Source organism: Lonchura striata, chromosome 2 (assembly GCF_050655825.1).
Source record: "Lonchura striata isolate lonStrDom1 chromosome 2, ASM5065582v1, whole genome shotgun sequence".
Lineage (NCBI taxonomy): Eukaryota > Metazoa > Chordata > Aves > Passeriformes > Estrildidae > Lonchura > Lonchura striata.
Genome location: NC_140704.1, coordinates 142,376,332 through 142,397,111, shown reverse-complemented (window position 1 = coordinate 142,397,111; position 20,780 = coordinate 142,376,332). Strand labels below are relative to the sequence as shown.

At 37.6% G+C, this 20,780-nt stretch overlaps 1 protein-coding gene across 3 annotated transcripts in view; it reads left to right on the top strand.

Moving 5' to 3' along the window:
- EIF3H (eukaryotic translation initiation factor 3 subunit H) overlaps nt 1-18,005 on the top strand; it is an 87,833-nt gene extending 69,828 nt beyond the window's left edge. For all 3 annotated transcript variants that reach the window (XM_085572466.1, XM_021546491.4, XM_085572467.1), the window contains 6 exons: nt 1,039-1,206; nt 2,630-2,729; nt 4,132-4,281; nt 12,317-12,437; nt 15,610-15,742; nt 17,743-18,005. In XM_085572466.1, coding sequence (XP_085428592.1) covers nt 1,039-1,206; nt 2,630-2,729; nt 4,132-4,281; nt 12,317-12,437; nt 15,610-15,742; nt 17,743-17,840 — 770 coding nt within the window. In that variant the 3' untranslated portion in view covers nt 17,841-18,005. The remainder of the gene's footprint in view (nt 1-1,038; nt 1,207-2,629; nt 2,730-4,131; nt 4,282-12,316; nt 12,438-15,609; nt 15,743-17,742) is intronic.
- Nucleotides 18,006-20,780: the final 2,775 nt, after the last annotated feature.

Genomic DNA, 20,780 nt, shown 5'->3' with positions numbered 1-20,780 from the left:
AAATGAACACATGGGGTATGTGTGCGTGTGTTATCTTTGTAATTTTTGCAGCTGCAGACGGAACTTAAGGATTGTGTAGTGTTGTTGCAGTTGATTTCCTATGAGTTGGCTCCGAATATTGGTTCATCTGATAATCACACTGATTTCTCTTTCCTGAAATTTAACCAGCAGGCACAGTGTTTGTCTATTTAAGAGGTCTGATAAGTGATAAAGTGTCTTTTTCTGTTTGATGGGATTATGTTAAATATTCCTCAACAGAACTCTGTTCCATGAAGGTGATCTGTTTAAATGAAGCATTTAATAGAAATAGAATTTTTGTGTTGGTACAATGAAACTTTACAGCTGCTGGTGTGAAAAATAGAAAAAAATATGTTCTCTACTGTTTTAGGTAACTTGCTGTATTTAGATATATATATATATATTAAAAACAATAATATATACATGCATGCATCCTTTGCATTTATATACACCTAAAAAGAAGAAACAGTGCTGAAAATTGGAAATAAAATGCAATCAAAACTATCTTAACAGCTATAGCTGGTTTCCCAAGCTTCAATACTGAAAATGTAGTTTTATGTTGTGGAAAAGACACAGTTTATAATCTCTTCCATATATTCATTAAATAATTCTCCTTTTGATTCCAAAAGTTACCTAATTCCAGACAGTATTGCAACTTAAATCACAATAAGTCTTTGTTACTAAATGGTAAAATGTTATTGCTTAATGAAACCCAGTATCAGATTTTTTTTTTTTATGAATGCAGAAGGTAATGCACACTGTAAATGACGTGTAACAGTTTGTTGATCACTTTTGCAATTAACTGCAGCTGAAAAAGGTCTGCTTACTCAGGCTGGTCTTACTCTCATTCTCTGAGGAAACTTTGGAATTTAATGAAGACAGTCCAGTGAGTAAAGAAATTTCTAGGCAGTTGCAAAAATGAAAATAAAATACAGCATACTCATTTAATATCAAGCTTTCTCTTTAAATAGTACTGATTGTGTAAGTTTACTTTTTTAACATGCTTTTTATTTATTCCAGTCCAATACCAGATGGAAATGATGCGAAGCCTGCGCCATGTAAACATTGATCATCTTCACGTTGGCTGGTACCAGTCCACATACTATGGCTCTTTTGTCACCCGTGCCCTCCTGGACTCCCAGTTCAGTTACCAGCATGCAATTGAGGAGTCTGTAGTTCTCATTTACGGTTAGTATGAGGTTTCCTTTATTACTCTTTTCCCCTCTTAATATTATTACTACTATTTTTGTATTCTGTCTTTTGCCTGTAAGAGTAGCCTGGCAGGCCTTTTCGAGTAAATACCAACCCTGTGTCTACGGCAGCCTCAGCAGCAGCTAAGTCTAGACAGGGTTTCCTTCTTTCTGTTTATTTTTCTTGCTATCAGAGCCCTGATGTGTACGTTTTGGAATGCTGGAGTAGCTGCTTCATTTTTATTCCTTCATCTCCCCTCCCTCATGGAAGGGGCTGGTGGAACCCGACCAGATGTCTAACAAACCCCGCTTGCTAGCGTGTCTGGCTCTGTACGTGACTGACCAATCATCACACGAATTGCCAAGTTTTTTTAATACCTCTGACAGAAGCATACAAAACCTGGACTGTTTCTTAGCACAAAGATTTTTTTCTTTTCTGCCTATTTAATGGTGTTTCCTCAAGCTCTCCAGACCAGATGTTCTGTGCTGTATCAGAACCGTAGGCAATTTAACAGCTTTATAGCCTCCCCCTCCCCAAACACTCACAGTTTGCCATATCTGGCAGACTTGCATATAGTTTCCAGCTGAGAAGTAAATGTAACGTCCTGAGTATCTGTCAGAAAAAATACTAATGAATACGATCAATCTTATGAGCTGCCCCAAAATTGTTTCAGTATGTTAACAATTGGATTACAGTAAAGAACAAGTTGTTAAAGTATACTTATATTGGCTGGAAACATTGCATCATCAGACCTTGATGAATTTTCCACTTGTTTCAGTCTATTTTGGTTTTCATTTTATCACCAATTGCTAAAAGTTTTACTGTGTTAAGTTTCAGACAACATGAATGTTAACACAGCTTTTATTCTTGTGTTGGCATGCTTCAGCTGTTATCATGCTGCAAGTGTTAAGCTTCTTTGTCCAAGGAATGTAACAGTTTGTTTAGAAAATTTCCCCCTAAATTCGGCAGAATATGTCAAGGCAAAACAGATCTTTGTATATACCAGTTACATTGTCATGCACAAAGCAGCATGGCAGCTTGATCTGAATTAGGTTATTGCTACTCTAAAATTACTTTATTTTCATATAAAATGATATTTAATGAATATTTTAATTTATTGCAGAATGACTGGAAGGAAGAATCTTTATTTAAATGAGGTCACTCTTACATAAGTTCTGTGGATAATTCATATAAAAAAATAAATGTGAATTAGACCTTTAATGGGGTTGTTGGTTGCATTTCACATACAGTGCAGTAGGACTGCCTCTGATATAGTGTCTTTCCTGTGTTTGTTGTCTTAATTTTTTTTTTACCTAGGACAACTTAGTAATTTCCCTCCTGTTTATGTCATTCAGATATTTAAAAAGAAAAAGGCAGTCTCGGTTAGGTAGTAATAGGCTTCCTTCATTTTTAATAATAGATCCCATTAAGACTGCCCAAGGGTCTTTGTCACTGAAGGCATATAGGCTGACTCCCAAATTGATGGAAGTTTGCAAGGAAAAAGACTTCTCTCCAGAAGCGTAAGTAAATTCAAATAATGTTTTCTCACAGGGCTTGCTGAGTTACTGGGATGCAGAAGGGTACCTGGGATTATGGAACACTGTATTCTAAACTCTCATGTAACGGTGTGTGCTGGGGAAAACGCGCCTCTATGGGCTGTGACAGTTGTGCAGTAGCACAGTGGGCTGAGGGGGTCTGAAAGGCTGGCTGGGCATTTCCAGAAGTGGGGCACCCAAACTGGGTTGGGGCTAGTCAAGAGGGCATGCTGTGAGGACCACAATGTAGATAGCTGTATGTGGGAAGAGAGCCGAAAACAGAAAAATAAAAAAAAAAAATGGGGAAGGGAAATAGATGATCTATCTTTAAGCTCTTTTTTCCCCCAGAATTAAAATGGAACAGGTATTCTGGAATAGCTGTCCCAATGTGTTTGTTCCAAATTAACTCCCCATGTGGACACCATTTTCTGGAGTAAAGTCGGATAATTACTCTGTTTCAAAAGATTAGCTACTTGTTACAGATGCAGGCCTTAGCATCCTTTGACTCCAACTGATTGGTGTTCCATAGCAAAAGATCAAACAACTTGTTAAAATCACTTCGTTGAGGAAAAATGTATTCATTTCATTGCTTGGTGTCTTAAACTGTAATTATGAGCAAACAAATCTGTGATCAGTCAAAAAAAAAAAGGGGGATTGGAGGCAAAAAGCAAAAGGTTTTATTCCAAAATCTAGTATGAATCTAAAGAAGTTAAGGCTCTATTTCCTTAGAAACTTCTAAATCATACTTTTATATGCATTTTAATGTAAAGTATTACTGTGACTTTATTTACTTTATTATAAGGCAACAACAATAGTTTTTTATGTGTGTATTGTAAAAAAATACACACTAAAAATGTACGTTTTAATGTTCACCACAGAATTGAATTATTCTAAAACATACAATATTTTGTGAATCTACTTTTTTGGTCAGTAAAATTTTTACTTATCAGTTATTGGGAAAATTGTTCTTCCTTGTAGTAGTTATGCTATTTAAAGGTATTTCAGCATCATGTGGTGACTAACTGTTTAGTTCTGCTCAAGAAACACTGATGGCAGGAAAATCAGTAAAATGTTTTGGAAGGGGCAGAGTTAATCCTGTCAGTACAATCTCGCTGGAGGCTTTTTTGCATAGGTAATCTATTAAAAAGCAAGGCGGCTGCTTGTCTTCTGAGAATTTTTCCTACAGCAGCTTTTCCTAGTCTTTGTAAACGTGAGGTTTTGCCATGCAAATGCTTTCTTAACAAAACTTGACTCTTGTTTAATTGTGGAACTATGAAAATGAAGAATTTTTACAAAACTGTTGTTTGTTGGGGCAACAATTCAACAAAGATTAAGATTAAGAGAGATAATGTTTATATTAGTAAATATTCCATAACTTTTTCCACAGCTTGAAAAAAGCAAATATTGCATATGAAAACATGTTTGAAGAAGTGCCTATTGTAATTAAGAATTCATACCTGATCAATGTGATGTTGTGGGAACTGGAAAAGAAATCCGCAGTAGCTGATAGACATGAGTTGCTCAGTCTGGCTAGCAGGTAAGTACTTGTTACAATAATAGATGTACTTTTATTCGCTTTCCCAAACCACAGTTTAAAACCTTGGGTGAAATCCCAGTCTCATTACAGTCCATGGAAGCTTTGCCTTGACTTTTAATGGCAATAACCCTTCATGTTCTTTTGCTGAAGGAAAAAACTGCATGGTAAAACTGTAGCATTAGATTCAAGGATTAAATTCAGTCTCTAATCCTCATATAGTTGCAGTGCTTGAAATGTATAAATGTTTCAGAAGAGTGTGTTTTTACAAGAAAATACGGGCACTCAGAAAAATTCAGCCAAATAGATCTATTAAAAATATGTTTTGTTAAATATTCTGTTAGTAATTGCATAAATTATTTTAATTAAAAAGAAAATGCATTTCCTTTTCTTTGGTAGCAGGATGAATTTGAAAATAAAATAATAAAGGCTCTGAGAAACTGGCAAAAATGCCACTGATTGTCATGACAGACAGCATTCATGATGTTGGAAATTGTTTTTTAAGCGTTTCCAAAATGGTCTTCTCATAACGTTGTCTAGGAGTAACTTTTTATTCTTGCAGCACTTTGCCCTGAAAATACACTTTTTATAACAAAGTAGGCATGACTTCTAGCAGTATTGTCAAAAATTTAACAGTATTTAAATCTTACACGACACAATACAGTTGTATTATTATTGTTGTGACCAAAATAGCTAGATAGGCAAACTAATGCAGTATCTTGTTGCATTTAGAAGCTAGGCTGTATTCATTAATAGGTTTTTGAGGTAAAACACTTCACTTTGGCATCAAGCTATTGTCTGCCAAGATTCTGATCCTAGTGGCTTTTTTTCTTTTTCCTTTTTTCTCCTGCTCCCCTTCCCTCCCCTGTCATGTAAGGCTGAAGTTAATGGATGTGTATTTCTAGTGGTCCCTATGTTGCCTAAGTTAGCAGAAATTTTCCACTTTCTCTACTTGAGCTTATGTGGATGTTTAGAGGGATTTGAGAGCTTCTAGAGAAAGTGATCGAGAGAATGGGTATAGGCTTGAATTCTGCTGGGGTATTTACAAATGCCACAAGTAATACTTAGTCAGTAATTCTGTCCAGTAAAGTTGTTACTTTGCACATTGGAATTAATGAAGTGAAGAATCCTTTCTGAGATACTCAGTGTGCTTGACTCTGCAGGTGTTCTGTAAGTAATTTTCTTTCCATGGTCAAAGATCACAAAGTTTTTCCCATTTGAGGAGAGGGTGAGCACTGGATGTAGGATATGACAATGATTTGATTCCTTGTGAGCTCCATCACTTTGTGGTGAAAATGAGGACCATGCTGAGGATACAGAAAGTTTCCAGGTGGCCTGGCAGCCTTGCCCTTGGTTGATCCTTTGGATTTCCTCCTGTAAAAAGGGCTGAGACTACCTGGCACCCTAGATTTAGTAAGGGATGCTGCTAGTGACACAATACAGTTCTGGAAATGGAAAGTAATTTGAACAGATCACAGCTTTAGGTCTTATGTAGTAACTGTTCTGTGCCACTGTCCTGACTCAAGATAAAAGTTAAGAATTGTACAAATTACTTTCCGTTCTGATGTTAAATGTCTGGTGCAAGACAGGCTTTTGTGTTGGTCTTCATATCAGTAAAGGGAATGAGAGGTGAACAAGAGAATTACCAGCCCAAAACAAAAAACAGACTTTCCTGGCAGATTTTTGAAGTTCACCTGGTCTCTTTGAGGAACTTAAGGTGCTTAATTTGGTTTGAAGGAGAAAGTGCAGTGGGTTGTTTGAAAGTTTTTGTATGTGTCCTTTGTTTAATATTTGATAGCTGCTTTTAGTTACCAGGCAGGTTGCATTCAATGATATCTTATATTGGTATAACTGGCAAAGCAGGTGGCAAATTAAAGCATTTTAATGCTTGTTTATTCAAGGTTAGGTGACTTGTACTGCCTGCTGAAATATTTAGCTAGTTTTTACTTGAATTCAGCTACGAAGGTTGCTCTGTCAAAGCATCTATTACCTCAAGTAGGGAGTTCCAACCTGCACTATTCTGGAGTTTTATTTTCATATTTCCTTATTTTTGTCTTTCAGCAGTTCAGGCTAAAACATTTCAGATAACAACTTTTAATTTTGGTGTATATCTTCCTCACTTAACTTTGCTGTTGTTGACAGTAACTTCAAAGCTGCTTTTTGGGTTTAGCCTTGTTTTTTGTTTTGTTTGATTGTATGTGGATTTTTTTTTTAAGTTTTTGTTATTTTTATTTGTTTTTATTTTTGTTTGTGTTTTGTTGTTGTTTTATTTCTTTGGCATGTTGGATTTGTTGGGCTTTTGGGGGACTTCTTTGGTTCCTTGGGAGCATCCCTGAACTTCTGTACTCTCTGAAACAATGATTTTGGCAATACAATTATTTACCCATAGTTCCTCTCTTCTGGAGAGTTTGCTTCATCAAGATTTTCACATGTTCAGCCACCCACCTTGTCTGAGTTTAAAGCTCTACCTATTTGAGGCACTTCGTTTGCATCTTAGTATCTTTCTCCATTTGAAGTACATTTCTGATAATTGTATATAGTAATTTACTTTTTTTTGGACATAAAGTTGTGTTTCTCTTGTGAAATGTGAATTGACTCAAGTACTCTAGGCAAAGGGGTTGAAGGCAGAGTAGCACAGGGTTAGCAAGTAATAGCAAGTAAAGGCCTTTTACTCAAACAGTTATCCTGCTACCCTTAAGGACCAAAATGTCTTGAAGACCTTGGAGTACTGCCAGTCTTTTGATAGAGACTCAAGAATTAAAATCCTGTCAGATAATGTTCCAGATCTGCAGGGAAATAATTACAACCAACTTTCTCATTCTCATCCATCTCTTCCTTATTCTATTGATGATCTAGTTTAAATTAAAAAAAGCTTTTTTGTGGTCTAGCTTCATAATAGGGTTGTTCTATAATATCTCAATTTGTCTCAAGCAATTTTTCTAATAGTGTGCGTCAGTAGAAGCAAACATGTGCTGAACATTTACGGCACTAACATCTACTTGGCAATTATATTTTTCAAACATCAGATGCAGTATTTTTGCAGAAGTAACAGAAGGGTTGCTTTGGCTTTTAAAAACAGTATTAACCTTTACACATTGCACTGCTTATTCAAAACTCTCAATGTGCTTAACGGATTATTAAGATAATTATGAAAATCTCTAATTTGCAGGTGGGGGAACCTGACACAAGAGAGAGTAAATGTGTTGCCCAAAGGTACACATCAAAGACAGAATGGAACTCAAGACTCTTGACTTACATATCTCATTCAAACAAAATCCTCTTAAACAGCACAGGTTGAACACAGGCTGAAATGCTGAGATGTAAACAAGTTCTGCTAAGTGGTGGGAACATACCTTACAAATTTTTAATGAAAAAGATGTGCTTTGCCCAGCAGTAGTTCTCTAATCCACCCAAAGCTGTTCCCACCAGGAGGAAAATTCTGTACAGGATGGCACCTTTCCCAAAAAGCAGTGGCTGAGAGTGGGCCTCAGTGGAGCTGATGGAAAGTGGAAAAAAAGAACAGCAGATACAGCATTTTCTAACCCTTCTTCTTGCTGTCTCTTGTTCTCATCTTCCTTAGCCATGGTACAAGCAAAATAAAAAAGCGAGGGGGTCCAATTATGGCACTTGTAGGCAAGTTTAGGGGGCTGTCTTTTTTGCACATCTCCAGCTTCAGGATTGTTATAGCCCAAAATTGGGTGCCTGGTGCAGCACCGTGACTCGGGTCTCAGAGGAGCAGGGAGATGCAGGCAGTGCCAGCTGAGCCCAGGAGCTGCACCTGGGCACAGGCAAAACTAGTGAGCAGCACATGGGCACTGGGAGCCACAGGAACTGCTGCTTCTCTTTGAAGCTTGAGTGTCTGACTTGAAGCTTCATTTTGGGTGTTTCAGACATTTAGCAAGTGTGTCTGGAGTCCTTTTCTGATTAAAGATGCTAAAGTAAAGATGGGCTTCATGTGTAGTTCCCCATTATGAATGCTACTGAAGTGGAGCCAGTTTGAGGTTCCAGTCCCAGCTGCTTGTCTTGTTTCTCCCCATTACCCCCATTTCATCTCTACATCCCTCCCACCCTCAAAGTTTTTTATTTCCTCATCTGTTTCAGAATATGGCTGTACAAATAGCTTTTGTGGCATAGTCTGATGGAAAAAGTCAGACTCCCACTCCTCCCTTCCAGCTTTCCCCTCTGCCGCCTTAGAAAAAAACCAAAACCCAGCAGGGGGTGTTTTTGCATTTACAGTAGACTGTTTCACTGAAAGAGTTTGAAGTGTGCCCACACAAACAGCTGAATTTGTGCATCTCAGAGTGCTGTAACCTGTGGGCAGAGAGGGAGAGGCACGGAGATGCTGATGTTGGAACCTCTTAAAGTGCCTTTGCTGGCCTCAATGAGCTGGATCTTTGCTCTCCTTAAAATATATCTGCAAAGGGAGGCACTAGTGGTATGAGCACTCCCTTGGGTAGAGGAAAGCTTGCATTCAGGTCTCTTAGCCAGATCTGGATCCCAAGAGGATGCCCTCGTGCAGTGAGTGATCTGTGAGTTTGGTTAATGTATAGTTGTTGCTTTTTCCTTCTATGGGTGCTGGATTCCATCACTGCCAACTACAGGAAGCTAGCAGGAAGAGCAAGACAGGAAAGGCCATCAGTGTTATCTGCAGATTAGGCTACTCTAATCACAGTTTTCTGCTTTTCACTCTCAGAATTAATTGACCCTTGTATTTGATAATTGTTAAACAAGGACTCTGTAAAACAAGGAATCTCATGTGTCTATGACCTGGTCTTGTATCTGCCCCTGTGGGTAAACAATTACATCCCATCACATATAAGGCTGTTAAAGAAAAAATGCACAGCTCAAGAAACTGCTTTCCAGGCTATCGCTTCTAGCGTGTTTTATGATGTAAAGAGGCTTTAACAATTTACCTTTGGCAGTTTGTATGTGTAAGTAATTTTGGGGCATTTTTGATTATGCTATCTAATCTACACAAATAAATCTCAAATTATAAGTTTCCAGAACTTCTATGGGTCACTCCTTACAGGTCCATGATTTTGGAAACAGTTGTGGTGAAGGAGTGTTCTCACATTAGATTATTCTTCATTAGATGTGTAAGAATCCACATGGCAGGTACTTTTTCTGATTTTTAATTTTCCCCCCTTTTCTTATCTATATTTCTTCACAAAAAACAACACAGTCCCCATGTGAGAGGGGGGGACTTTGTGATGGAAGCTGATAGTTCTCTTCCATGAAGATTCACTGTACCAGAGGAATGGTGGTCTCCTGGTGCTCTCTTAAGGTGGAGCTGTCTTCTAGCTCAACTCAAGAGTGCCTTCAGGTCATCACCACTGTGTGATCTCAGACCTGATTTGTTTCAGATGAAACTAAACTGAAAAGAGGCTTTGGGAGGATAATTACTGTGCCTCAGCTACTTGCAGATCACTGGACCATGTCAGAAGTAGTGATAAGAACCCCCCCCAACACATGTAGCATGGCCATTGGTTTCTCAGCACCAGCTGTTTTGCTTTATAGGTCTGTTCCTGTTGGTCTGCATTAGTCACTCATTTAAATGTAAACTCAATTTAATCGACTCTTTTGCTGAATCTGCTGACTGAAATGCAGCCATTGAAATAGCAGTTCCTTTATTACTGATCCCCCCAGAACAACAACAAATGGAAGTGCTGAGCTCTGCATTGTCTACAGAGCCCTGTAGGGAAGTGAGTCTAGATAAGGATGTAAGGAGCACTTACTGTTACTACTTTATATATATATATATATATATATATATATATAAATTTTTTTTTAACTCTTTTTTTTTTTTTTTTTTTTTTTTTTTTTTTTTTAAATTGTATTGATGCATAGTGGGCATTTAGTTACCTGGCAGTGTGATCTTTGAGATCTGCTGTAGGGAATGCACAATGTATGGAGGTGCCTAAAGCACCCTTTGGGCAAATTAAATGTATGATGAGTGTTATGGGCTGGAGCAAAGTATCAGCAGAATAAACTTTAGTTGAATAAAACTTGCTTAGAGATCGTACATATACATTTTTAAAAACTGCTTCCTATTTGTCTTTCTTGTTTTTTAAGAGATGGAGCAAAAAAGGCTATCAGCCACATGAGAACTGAGGGAAAAGCTGGTCCTGTATTTGCAGCGTACTTATCACTTCGTGTCTCAGTTCACATCTGTTTAAGTTATCTGGTTTTTGTTGCCCTGGCAATGAGAGCAAACACTGTGTTACTGCAACTTCTGACAATAACTCTCTGTTTCTGTACTCTGTTGTTCTAAGCTGGTCCCAAAGAGATTCACATAAAATCATTCTTTGTAACCACTATATTTCATGTAGACACTATCTGTAAAATAATTATGTATTTCTGTTTTGCACATACCTTACAAGGGTATTAGTGTGTACCTATACAGGCCTTTCTGATAATATCCAGTTCTAACAGTAACTCCATACAATATAAACTCTATAAAAAACTGAAAACATGCACGCTCCTGGCCATGGCAATATTCCACAGTTCTAAATATCATGTGCTTGAAATGTTCAACCAAAAAAAAACAACCCAAGAAGTTTAAAAATAATTATTATAGTGGCGCCTTTCTTGCTGTTGTGGAGCTGAAATCCGCCACACCATCTGCCTCTGTATGCAAGTGCAATTTTACACTCTGGCTTGTAAATAAATTGTGGTCTGAAGTTCCTGATGCAGACCTTTGTTCAGTGAGCAACTCAGTGAGTGAAACAGCTGTCCTTGCTCTCAGAGATAAGGGTGTCTCCAGCTCTAGTCTCTGCAGGTATTCCTAAGTGCATGATCAGCTTCTGTTTCCAGCTATGAGTTCTATGGATTCTGGAAATAATTTACACTTAGAGAGGGATGTGCACAGTATTGCATGTGTGGTTCTCTTTTGACTTTGTGCCTATGTCTTCCAGTTAGAGCTTCTTCAGTCCATAGACTGTAGGATGGTAGGAAAGCATTATGAAAGAAGAGAGAATCTCAGATAACATGGTGAAACAGTGATTGAAGAGTGTGATTCTGACATTGAAGTGCACCAGATTTTAAATTGGAAAGAAACTCATGATTATTGGTAGATTTCAGTTGAGGAAGAGAAAGATGGAATTTAGCTTTTGAGTTGTTAGTCTTCAGCCAAGTAGGACAACAGAGCCAGAAAAACAGCTTCTGATCAAAGGGATCACTAGAGAGCAGAAAGTGTCCTTTTACTGCTCTACCCTGTAAACACGATTTAGGAGGATGTCTCCATGGGCACCAAACTAAAAACTTCCAAAACTTTGATTTGGAAGGTATACCTTAAGTTGAACATTCCTGTAAAATACTGAATCCATTGCTAAAAATGGTAACAATAAAAGTTGTTTCACAGACTGCATTTGTCTGGCCAAGGCAGTAGATCGCATAACTGGAACTGGACACACCCAGCCTGCTGCAGCTTCCATGTTGCCTATGGTATGGAATGTGGAGCTGGCTGGACAGGACACAGACTCCCTCTCAACAGCTAGGATCAAACCACGTCTGCTGAACTTAAAGGCATGGTTAACGAGGTGGAGTTCTGAAGAATACTTAACTGTTCTTACTCAGAATAATATTTAACAGAGGGATAATTAAAAATTTGTGCAACGCCAACTTCAGGTAGTGAATTTTAAAAAGTAATTTGAAACCAAATACTTTGAGCACATCTGGAATGTTGCTTGGGTTGCATGTCACAAAAGCATCAGATTTTTTATTTTAGATGTATGACCTGCATCTCTAATAACTGTAAATTCATGCAAGGCATTGTTTTTTCATTAGTGGGAGGTTCCTGGAAAGACTGAAACACTTAAACTTGGTATATGCAGTGAGGCAAAGATACTAGAGAAGGACATGCCCTGTAAAGTATCATCAAATAAATATATGAGCAAAGATAGTCAGGAACTTAAAATTTTGCAAATGGTGCCATTTGTGCAGAAATACTGGTCAAGAGACAGAATGAATTTTTAATTTTAATTTTTTTTTTTTTTTAGTAATAAATTCAATCTTTCATGAATGTTTTTTCCTATTTCAGTAATCATCTTGGGAAGAGTCTGCAGCTGCTGATGGACAGAGTGGATGAGATGAGCCAAGACATTGTTAAATACAATACCTATCTGAGGAACGTAAGCAAGCAGCAGCAGCAGAAACATCAGGTTAGTAGCATGGAGAAACCTAAATGAGAGCATTTTTTTCACACAAAATACAGTATAGGTTGTGTTACCCAAGACAGATGAATTGGGATCTAAGCAAGATCTTTCAAAAATACACCTGTTAAGCAGTGTGGTGGGTGCCAAATGAGCCAGAAAGCAAATTTATCACTCCTCTCCTCAGCTGGGCATGGGAGAAAAAATGTGGAAGTCTCTTGGGTTGATCTAAGGGCAGAGAGAGATCACTCATCAATTACTATCTCAGGCAAAACAGGTAATTAATTTAATTTATTACCAATCAAAACAGTAGGATGATGAGAAATGAACCCCAAATCTTAAAACACCTTCCCTTCACCCATCCCTACTTTTTGGGTTGAACTTCAGTCCCAACATTCTCTCCTTCCTCCTCAGTTCATCATAACATCTCTGCTGCTCCTTCCTCCTCAGAGATAGGTCCCCTCACATTCCTCCCCTGCTCCATGGGCTGCAAGGGCACAGCTGCTTCACCATGTTGTGTACCACAGGCTGCAGAGGAATCTCCTTCCTCACTGACCTTGGTGTCTGCAGGGTGTTTCTCTCACATACTCTCATTCCTTTCTCTTAGCTGGCATATTTCCCTTCCCCCCGGCACCGCGCCCCCACTGAAATGTTTTATCCCAGAGGTACTGTCACTCTTGGCCTTGGCCTTGGCCAGTGGTGGGTCCATCTCAAAGCCAGATGCTGTTGGCCATTTTGGACATGTGGGCAGCTTCTGGCAGCTTTTCACAAAATCCACCCCTGTAGTCCCCCTGCTACTAAAATCTTGCCACACAAACACAGTACAAGAAGATTTATAAAACGGGTTGTTCATTCAGCAGTTACCAAATGAATTCACTTCTAGTGGTATATGGTATGGATTTAGCTTTCTTTGCTATTTTACATGTTTATTAGTGATTTAGGATAAACCAAAATAATTTACAAATATACCATGGACACAGGAATTATACATTCAGTAAATGAAAGGCATGAAACTACAAGTTTTGCTTCAAACCAAACTGTGTCTTAGTACCATCACATGTGGTCATGCATCTAGAAATAAAGAGACACAGTCCAGTGGACTGTGAAGAAGCTGGACTGTTCTCTGATTGAAAAGGACATTTGAGTTATGTTTAGTATCAATGAATAGTGATGCTGATTGGGTGATGCTGACTTTCAATTCCTGGTGCCAAAGGGCCTCTTTAAAATCCAGAGCATTAGCGAATTAGAATTAAAGTCCATTGATTACAGAATCTTGAGTATGAAGAGCAGCACTAGGTGACCCTGCTTGAGCAGAAGGGTTGGACAAGGTGACCTCCAGAGGCCCCTTCCAACCTTAACTATTCTGGTGTTTGAAGACAGTATTACTTTCTTTGCTCTTTCTGCACAGATATAACAATGCTCTGACTGTAGGAGGATGGTGATAAATGGGAAAAAAGCACTATGAGAATTATTTGAAACTCTGGAGAGAAGATTTTGATGAACAGAATTCACATAATGTGATAAGTTAACAAGTTACTTGCTTACTCAAGAGATTCCTGCATGAAGAATAAATTTGAGCTCTTTTATCTGGCACACAGAGATATGACAAGATTCAATATTGGCCAACTGAGAATGGCAGATCACTTTTAAGATAAAAGGTTGCATTTATTGCCACACAAAATGATTATTAAAAAGACTTAATCACTGACTGTTTTAAAATCAAAGCTACAATTTTTCACATAAGTAAAGTGTAGCTTGAACAGGGAATATTTTAGGGAAGCAGCACATGATCAGTGGCCATGGAATTCCCAAGGACATGGAAGCTTCATGCATGGTATCTTCAGATTTTTTTTTCCCTTATTGCCTAATTTGAATAGAAAGATGACATCTGCTTCAAAGGTTTTTGTTAACAACAAGGGGATCTATTTGTTTTGAAAAGCAGAGCAAAGTACGTTCCATGGTGTCTCACTTAATTTCTTTACTAACTATAGCTGCTTTAGTAGTGGCTCATTGCAGCATATTTAGTGGTCGTAACTTCATTTCTAAAATGGAGCAATTGTGATTAAGAGCAAGCCATTTCAATAAAGAATAATAGGCAGACTGCTGAGAAGTGAATGGGGTAATGCAAAGAAAGAAGAAACTGCATGCAATTCACATACAAATATGGGCATTTAAGATTTTATTTTTAACATTGTCCAAAAACATGTATTTGTCACTACTACTGGAAAAAAAATTACTTCATTTGATTGTGCCACCAAGTAAGAACTGTTTTCAAACTCAATGGATCACAAATACATTTAAGTAAGCAAGAGAAAACACTCTGTACTCTTCGTCTCCTTAAATACTTTTTTGTTATGTTGAATGTGTGACTTTGAGGAAAAACTTTGTAACTAAAGCCTCACTGCCACATACAGTATGAAATCTCACATAGTTCCTGAATTTATGAGCTTTGCAAGAACAAATGTTTATCTGATAGCTGCAGAAACGTTTGTCTTAATTTTTATAAAGTTTGAGTAATCTCTGTGGCAAAGAGAAGTACAGAAAATAATTTTTTCCTTATAGATATATATATATCAGAAAAACTTTTACAAGCTGCTGTTCTAGCATATTACTGGAGAAATGAACTATTGTGCTTGGTTTCAGCCACCACTTTGTTCTCAGTTTGGAGTTAATATTTTTTGGCTTAAAATACCTTATTTAATCAAGTTCTCTTCCCCTTTAACATTAATATTGTTTTGACCTTTAACTTGCATAAAATGGAGAGTTTTTGATTTGTGCAACTATCTGAGATGGTGGATTCTCATACCTACATATTCCACCCTTGCTTTTCTCTATTGCATGAGGCAGTAGAGGCCTTTCTCAACCATGCTGTATTCTTTCCATCAGATACAGTGTTTATCTCTGAAAAATTTTAGAAGCTAACCCCACTACCTCAGTACTATATGAATCTCCATTATCTCACCTTTTTAAGGTGCCAGTGTGTGGGGTGGGAAATGCCTTGTTGCCAGTGAATTCACAGTAAATTGTGAATTGCATTTTATTGTTTGTAGTAACCTGAATTGCATTAAATAATGTAATTTTTAAAACACCCTTGCTGGTTTGTTGAAAACATCTGAAAATAAATTTTGTTTTACAGCTTTGTAAATCCTGCTGCATTTTGATGCTGTTGTTTTATTTTCAGTATCAGCAGAGACGTCAGCAAGAAAATATACAGCGTCAAAGCCGAGGAGAGCCCCCTCTTCCTGAGGAGGACATCAATAAGCTTTTCAAACCACCACAACCACCTCCAAGAATGGAGTCACTCCTTATTGCAGGTAATGTTTAGCAGTGCTTTCAAATTACCTTTTAACATAAGAATATCTGTTTGGGGAAAAGTGCATTTGTATTCTATGAAAGCATTTTAAGTTTTCATTACCTTTGCCATTATGTGGTGATGTTTTGGCTTGGTAGCATTGCAGATCCTATCCTTGATATTGTAAATTTGAGATTTTAAATAAGAGAAATGCTCTACAGGGAAGACTTTCTGCATGGATGGGTGTAGCTGACCCCTTCACTCATGCCCCAGCTCCTCCTTCAGCTCCAGAAATCCAGGATCTGTACAGATAAGACTCAGGAATAAGTTCTTTGGGCTTGAGCTTCTGATTCAGAGCAGTCCCAGGTTATTGATATTTCTAGGTTTGAACGGGTTGTTGCAGCAACTGAGAAGGTTTTGCTTTTAATTTCAAGTAGAATGGAGATATTTACTTGTTTTTTATGGCCAGAGATTTAGGGAAACTATCCCCATATTCTTGCACTGCCAGGAGAGAAAAAATATAACTGGGAACAAAGCATAGATAGAGCTATCACCTCCCAGTTCCTTCAGTTCACTGGTGGGCTGCAGGCATAGCCACTGTCAGTGCCTGTCTTGTGCTTCCTGAAAGGGTAAAAATACCTGGGACCTCACAGTGTCAACAGAGAGCAGGCAACCTTGGTTCCCTGCTAAGTAAAATAAGTCTGGAAAATGTCATGAGAAAGCAAATTGTTTAATTGTATCAGGCTTTTTGGTCCAGATAGCTACCACCTTGTTTTCTACTGAGAGAAAATTCAAAATCCTGGTAGTGTACTGTACATCAAAGAGTGCTTTGACGTTAAAGAAAAAGTGGATTTGAATTACCTGAATTTTGATGTGACCAAGAGATTATTATTTTAATATTTAATAGTTTCACAGTGATAATATTGTGTTTAGAAGAAAGAATATTCTTGATTTATCACTCCTTACAGAAGCTTTTAGAAAACCCTATTGTTTTTATAGTTTGTAGCAGTTACTGAATCCTAACAGCATTAAAGTATTTAAATATTCAGCTCTAGCAGGGCTTATAAATGCAACTGAAGAGTGTATATGTGTAGACGTGTGTTTTATGAAAGTGAAAGCTTCGGATGAATCACCCCTTATGAGAGAAGGAATTGAAAACTATTATACTTAAAGGAAAAGACAGCCAAAGCACTTTCTTTCTTTGTTCGTTTATCATAGTCAGGGGAAGAATTGAAAGCATCCACTTCAACTTTGATGAAGTAAAGTTTGTGGATAAAGAATAAAACTTAGCTATTTGTCTCTGAGGCATTGAAAAACTTTTCGAATAGAGCATTAAATTGAGAGTTTATTTGCCTTCTAAACAGACTTAATTTTGATTAAACTGGCTTCAGGTTTTGCTATTTGTAGCTAACAAGGGAAATAACTTGTAGCTGTAAGAGTATAATGTTTTGATGGGCACATTTGATTTGTCAAGCGCTGACAAATCTTCATACCCTGATGATTTTTGAAATAAAGTTAAATGTTAGGTAGGAAAAAAGGCTAGCAGAATGTCCGAGAGGAATGGCACAATGTTCATTGTGCTGCTGAAAAATACTTCTTTCAAATATTTTAATAGAGAAAGCATATGCATAAGAACAGAACTGAAATTTAGTCTTGTAGAATTTTTAGAAGCAGCTAAATTGTAGAATTAATGTGATTGAGCTTTCAGTTCAGCAGCAAGAGTTGCTTATTCTTTTTATTGTCATATGTATTTTCAGAAATCATATGTAGTATTGCTGGAAAATTAAGGGGGTTTTGAGCATACGAATTTACCTGTTCTACTAATTTAGTTTCTTCTTCTTTCCAAATATATTTGGGCATCCTGAAAATGTAAAATTCCTAAGTGTTGAATAGATGAGCAGAGTTAGTGGCTTTTCTATAAATCCTCAATGATTTACACACATTTTGCTTTTGAAAAACTGTGTTCTGGGGTGTCTTTCTGAATTTCAAAACTGACAAGGGTTTACTCTTTCCTTTTGACAGGTCAAATTAATACCTATTGCCAGAATATTAAGGAGTTCAATGCACAGAACCTGGGCAAGCTTTTCATGGCTCAAGCGCTCCAAGATTACAACAACTGAAGAAACCTTGCTGAAGCCTTCAACAAGAAGAGTGATTTACAACTTTACAATGTTCATGATCATCTTGAAACTTTATTATATTGGGAGGAAAGTCTTGTAAAACAGAGTCAGCTTGGTTTATGTAGAATTCTCTTCTAATAGAAAAATAAAGGCCCATTTTACTGATATTTTAGTATTTTCTTACTTGTTGGCCAAATTGAACTGGAATTTTCTGTGGTCACTCATGTTTTATAAATGTTTGGCAGTTATTCATGTTTAGTCATAGCAAATAATACAGGTTTTATTTAACTTGGAGTCAGAAATAAAAACAAATATTACAAATGTTCGGTATAACTGACTTAGAGAAGAAATTTAAGATTTCCCAGTTTTGGTTGAGAAGTTACAACTCCAATGTTGTAGGCACTTGGGGCAGTTGCTCATTTTTATTTTAATCTTTTTGGACAGTCTGGTGCAATGGTCCTTCTGTATAACAAATGTTTCTTAGACTTCACATTCAGAACATACAAAACCAGTGGGACATGGGGACTGGTCACCACCATATTTAGTCTTGTTCCCATTTCCTCTAGCTGCCACCAGCTGGATTGAAATCAGAATCTGGAACAAAAAGCTGGAATGAAAACCAGTTAATGGTTGGTCTTGGAGATCTCAAAGGTCTTTTTCAACCTAAGCAATTCTGTACAATCCAGTAATGCTATTGAATTGTTCATGACAGAAAGTCCAGAAAGTAGCCGGAGCAGCCAGTGTGGTGTAAAAGAGCAGCATCTGCTGGAGGTTTGTCATGTGGATGAGTCTTTATTCCTGAACTTGGTCTACTTATCTTTTTAACAAGAAAGTTAGATATTTAGTACATGGCAACTTACATGTGTTGCTGTCAGGATTTTGTCTTTTTTTCTTCTTGAGGTCTTGCGTATTATTATATGAATACCAAGAGCTTAAAATGGCTGAAGAAGTGTGGTTTGGTCTTCTAAAATAATATCCTCTAAATATGGACCTAGCATGGAATATTTTATCCTCTAAGGTGAATATTTTGGAAAGTCAGAAGTGTGTGAAACCTGGGGTTTAGACTAAGTACTTATTCTTTTCCAGTCTAAACTATAGTGATTGCAGTATTTATGTAGATATGCATGCAAATTTTGTTCAGCCCTCACATATCTGTCAAATTGCCAGGCTGATATTTTACTTTGGAAACCTTTGGCACCTTTTCTTTCTCTTAGCTTTCATACAGTGAACTCCTCTGAAATCAAAGAACACTGAAGTATCCTGCTACAGTGCCACATAATTGAGTTTCATTTCCTATACAAAAATATTCAAACTGTGTTAATTTTTCTAGTTTTCTGTAGCACCAAAATAACCACCAGGGAACAGAAGTAGGAGCAGATAATTAGGCTAAGATGAGACATTTGAGAGAGAAAAAACGATCTTCTGGATAACAGGGAATAGAAGACTGATTCTGTATGTGTATGGAAAGAAGCAGCAGTAACATTATACATACTAGGAGGGGTAAAGTTAGCAAAACAAATACTTGGAACAGGTTAAAAACAACCTGTGTGTTTTGAATTACTTCTTTAGGGTTGAGGATGTAAATGGAGAAAGAAGGAAGCAGTAATCTGCGCTAAAGTTTAACAAGCTCAGTGGATTTTTTTTTTAGCCATATTGAAAATGTGCTAAATGTCAATTAAAGTCCATTAAGAAATAAGGAAGACTTCAGAAGAGATTTGTAGCTTCTGAAGGCATAGACCTGTGTCAGAAAGGGAAATGAGCTACAAAAGTAGGTGAGGTGTAAGCAGATTTTGGAGATGATTTAACTGTTTTGTGCTGAATGACACTTTGGTCTTCTGTCATGGTGGAAATAATCAAGAGGAAGCTTCTCTGGGAGGCAAGAGAGGTGGAGTCACTTGAAGGTGTTGATCAATTAAAGAGAATCGACATTGTGGAGATTGGAGATTAATAGGGCTGGGGCTGCATCTTCATACTGGATTCGGTGTGGACTTTCCCCACTATCTATGTATTTCTATAGCTTTGCTTTTACTTGTTCTTTCCCTGTTCTTTGTTCTTTAATGTAAGTGACCTGGCAGCTCATTCACCACAAGATACGTCCTTTCTATTCCTGATCATCGTAGCACTACCTGTTTCTTCTGCTTTCTTGTCTGTGAAAGGCTTTTTTGTATACTAGTGAATATGTAGTGACATATACTAGTGTGACATAGTGTCTTTGAGAAATGCGTATAAAGAAGTTAGAACTTCTTTTTGGTCAGCAAGCCATTGCAGAGGCAGGCATGGCCTCTGCCCCATGGTTCCGTCTCCACAGGTAACACATGCACACAGAAGACAAATGTGCACACAAGGGAAAACCTACCCTGTGGTTACTAGTTACACACACAGTCTGCATAAAGTTGTCATCTCCTGTCAGGCTCCCAACCCTGCAGGTTTGTGTTGTGATAATTGGCTTGTAATTTATTTTTTATTTCTGCAGAACTGTAATCCTTATAAGAGAAAGTGTTACTATGGTATCCATCTCTAATTGGTGTGAATATTACAGGCTGTCCGAGCTAGATGTGCAAGTCTTTCAAAAGTGACATCTGAAGGGAGAAAAAAGGTGACAATTATCTTAGTTTTGATGCTGGAGAAGAACAGCATTTCTTCTAGTTGTTTAATACTTAGGATCTTCACCAGTATTGCTGGTGAGATTTTGCTGTGAGATTTACTGTCTCTGTTCCACTGCTACTTGTGAAATGTTTAATTGTACTGATAATTGTAGCCAGCATGGATATGAAACACTGTCTCCCTTAAATACAACACTAGCTCAGGTCCCAGTGCCATGGCTGCCACTTACAGGTGCCTCTTTTCCAGTACCCTTGTTCTGTGTAGGCAAAAAGGCTTTGCTGGTGAAGGGTGGGGTGGATGCAGCTTGGTATTGCATAAAGGGGCAGAAATTCCATG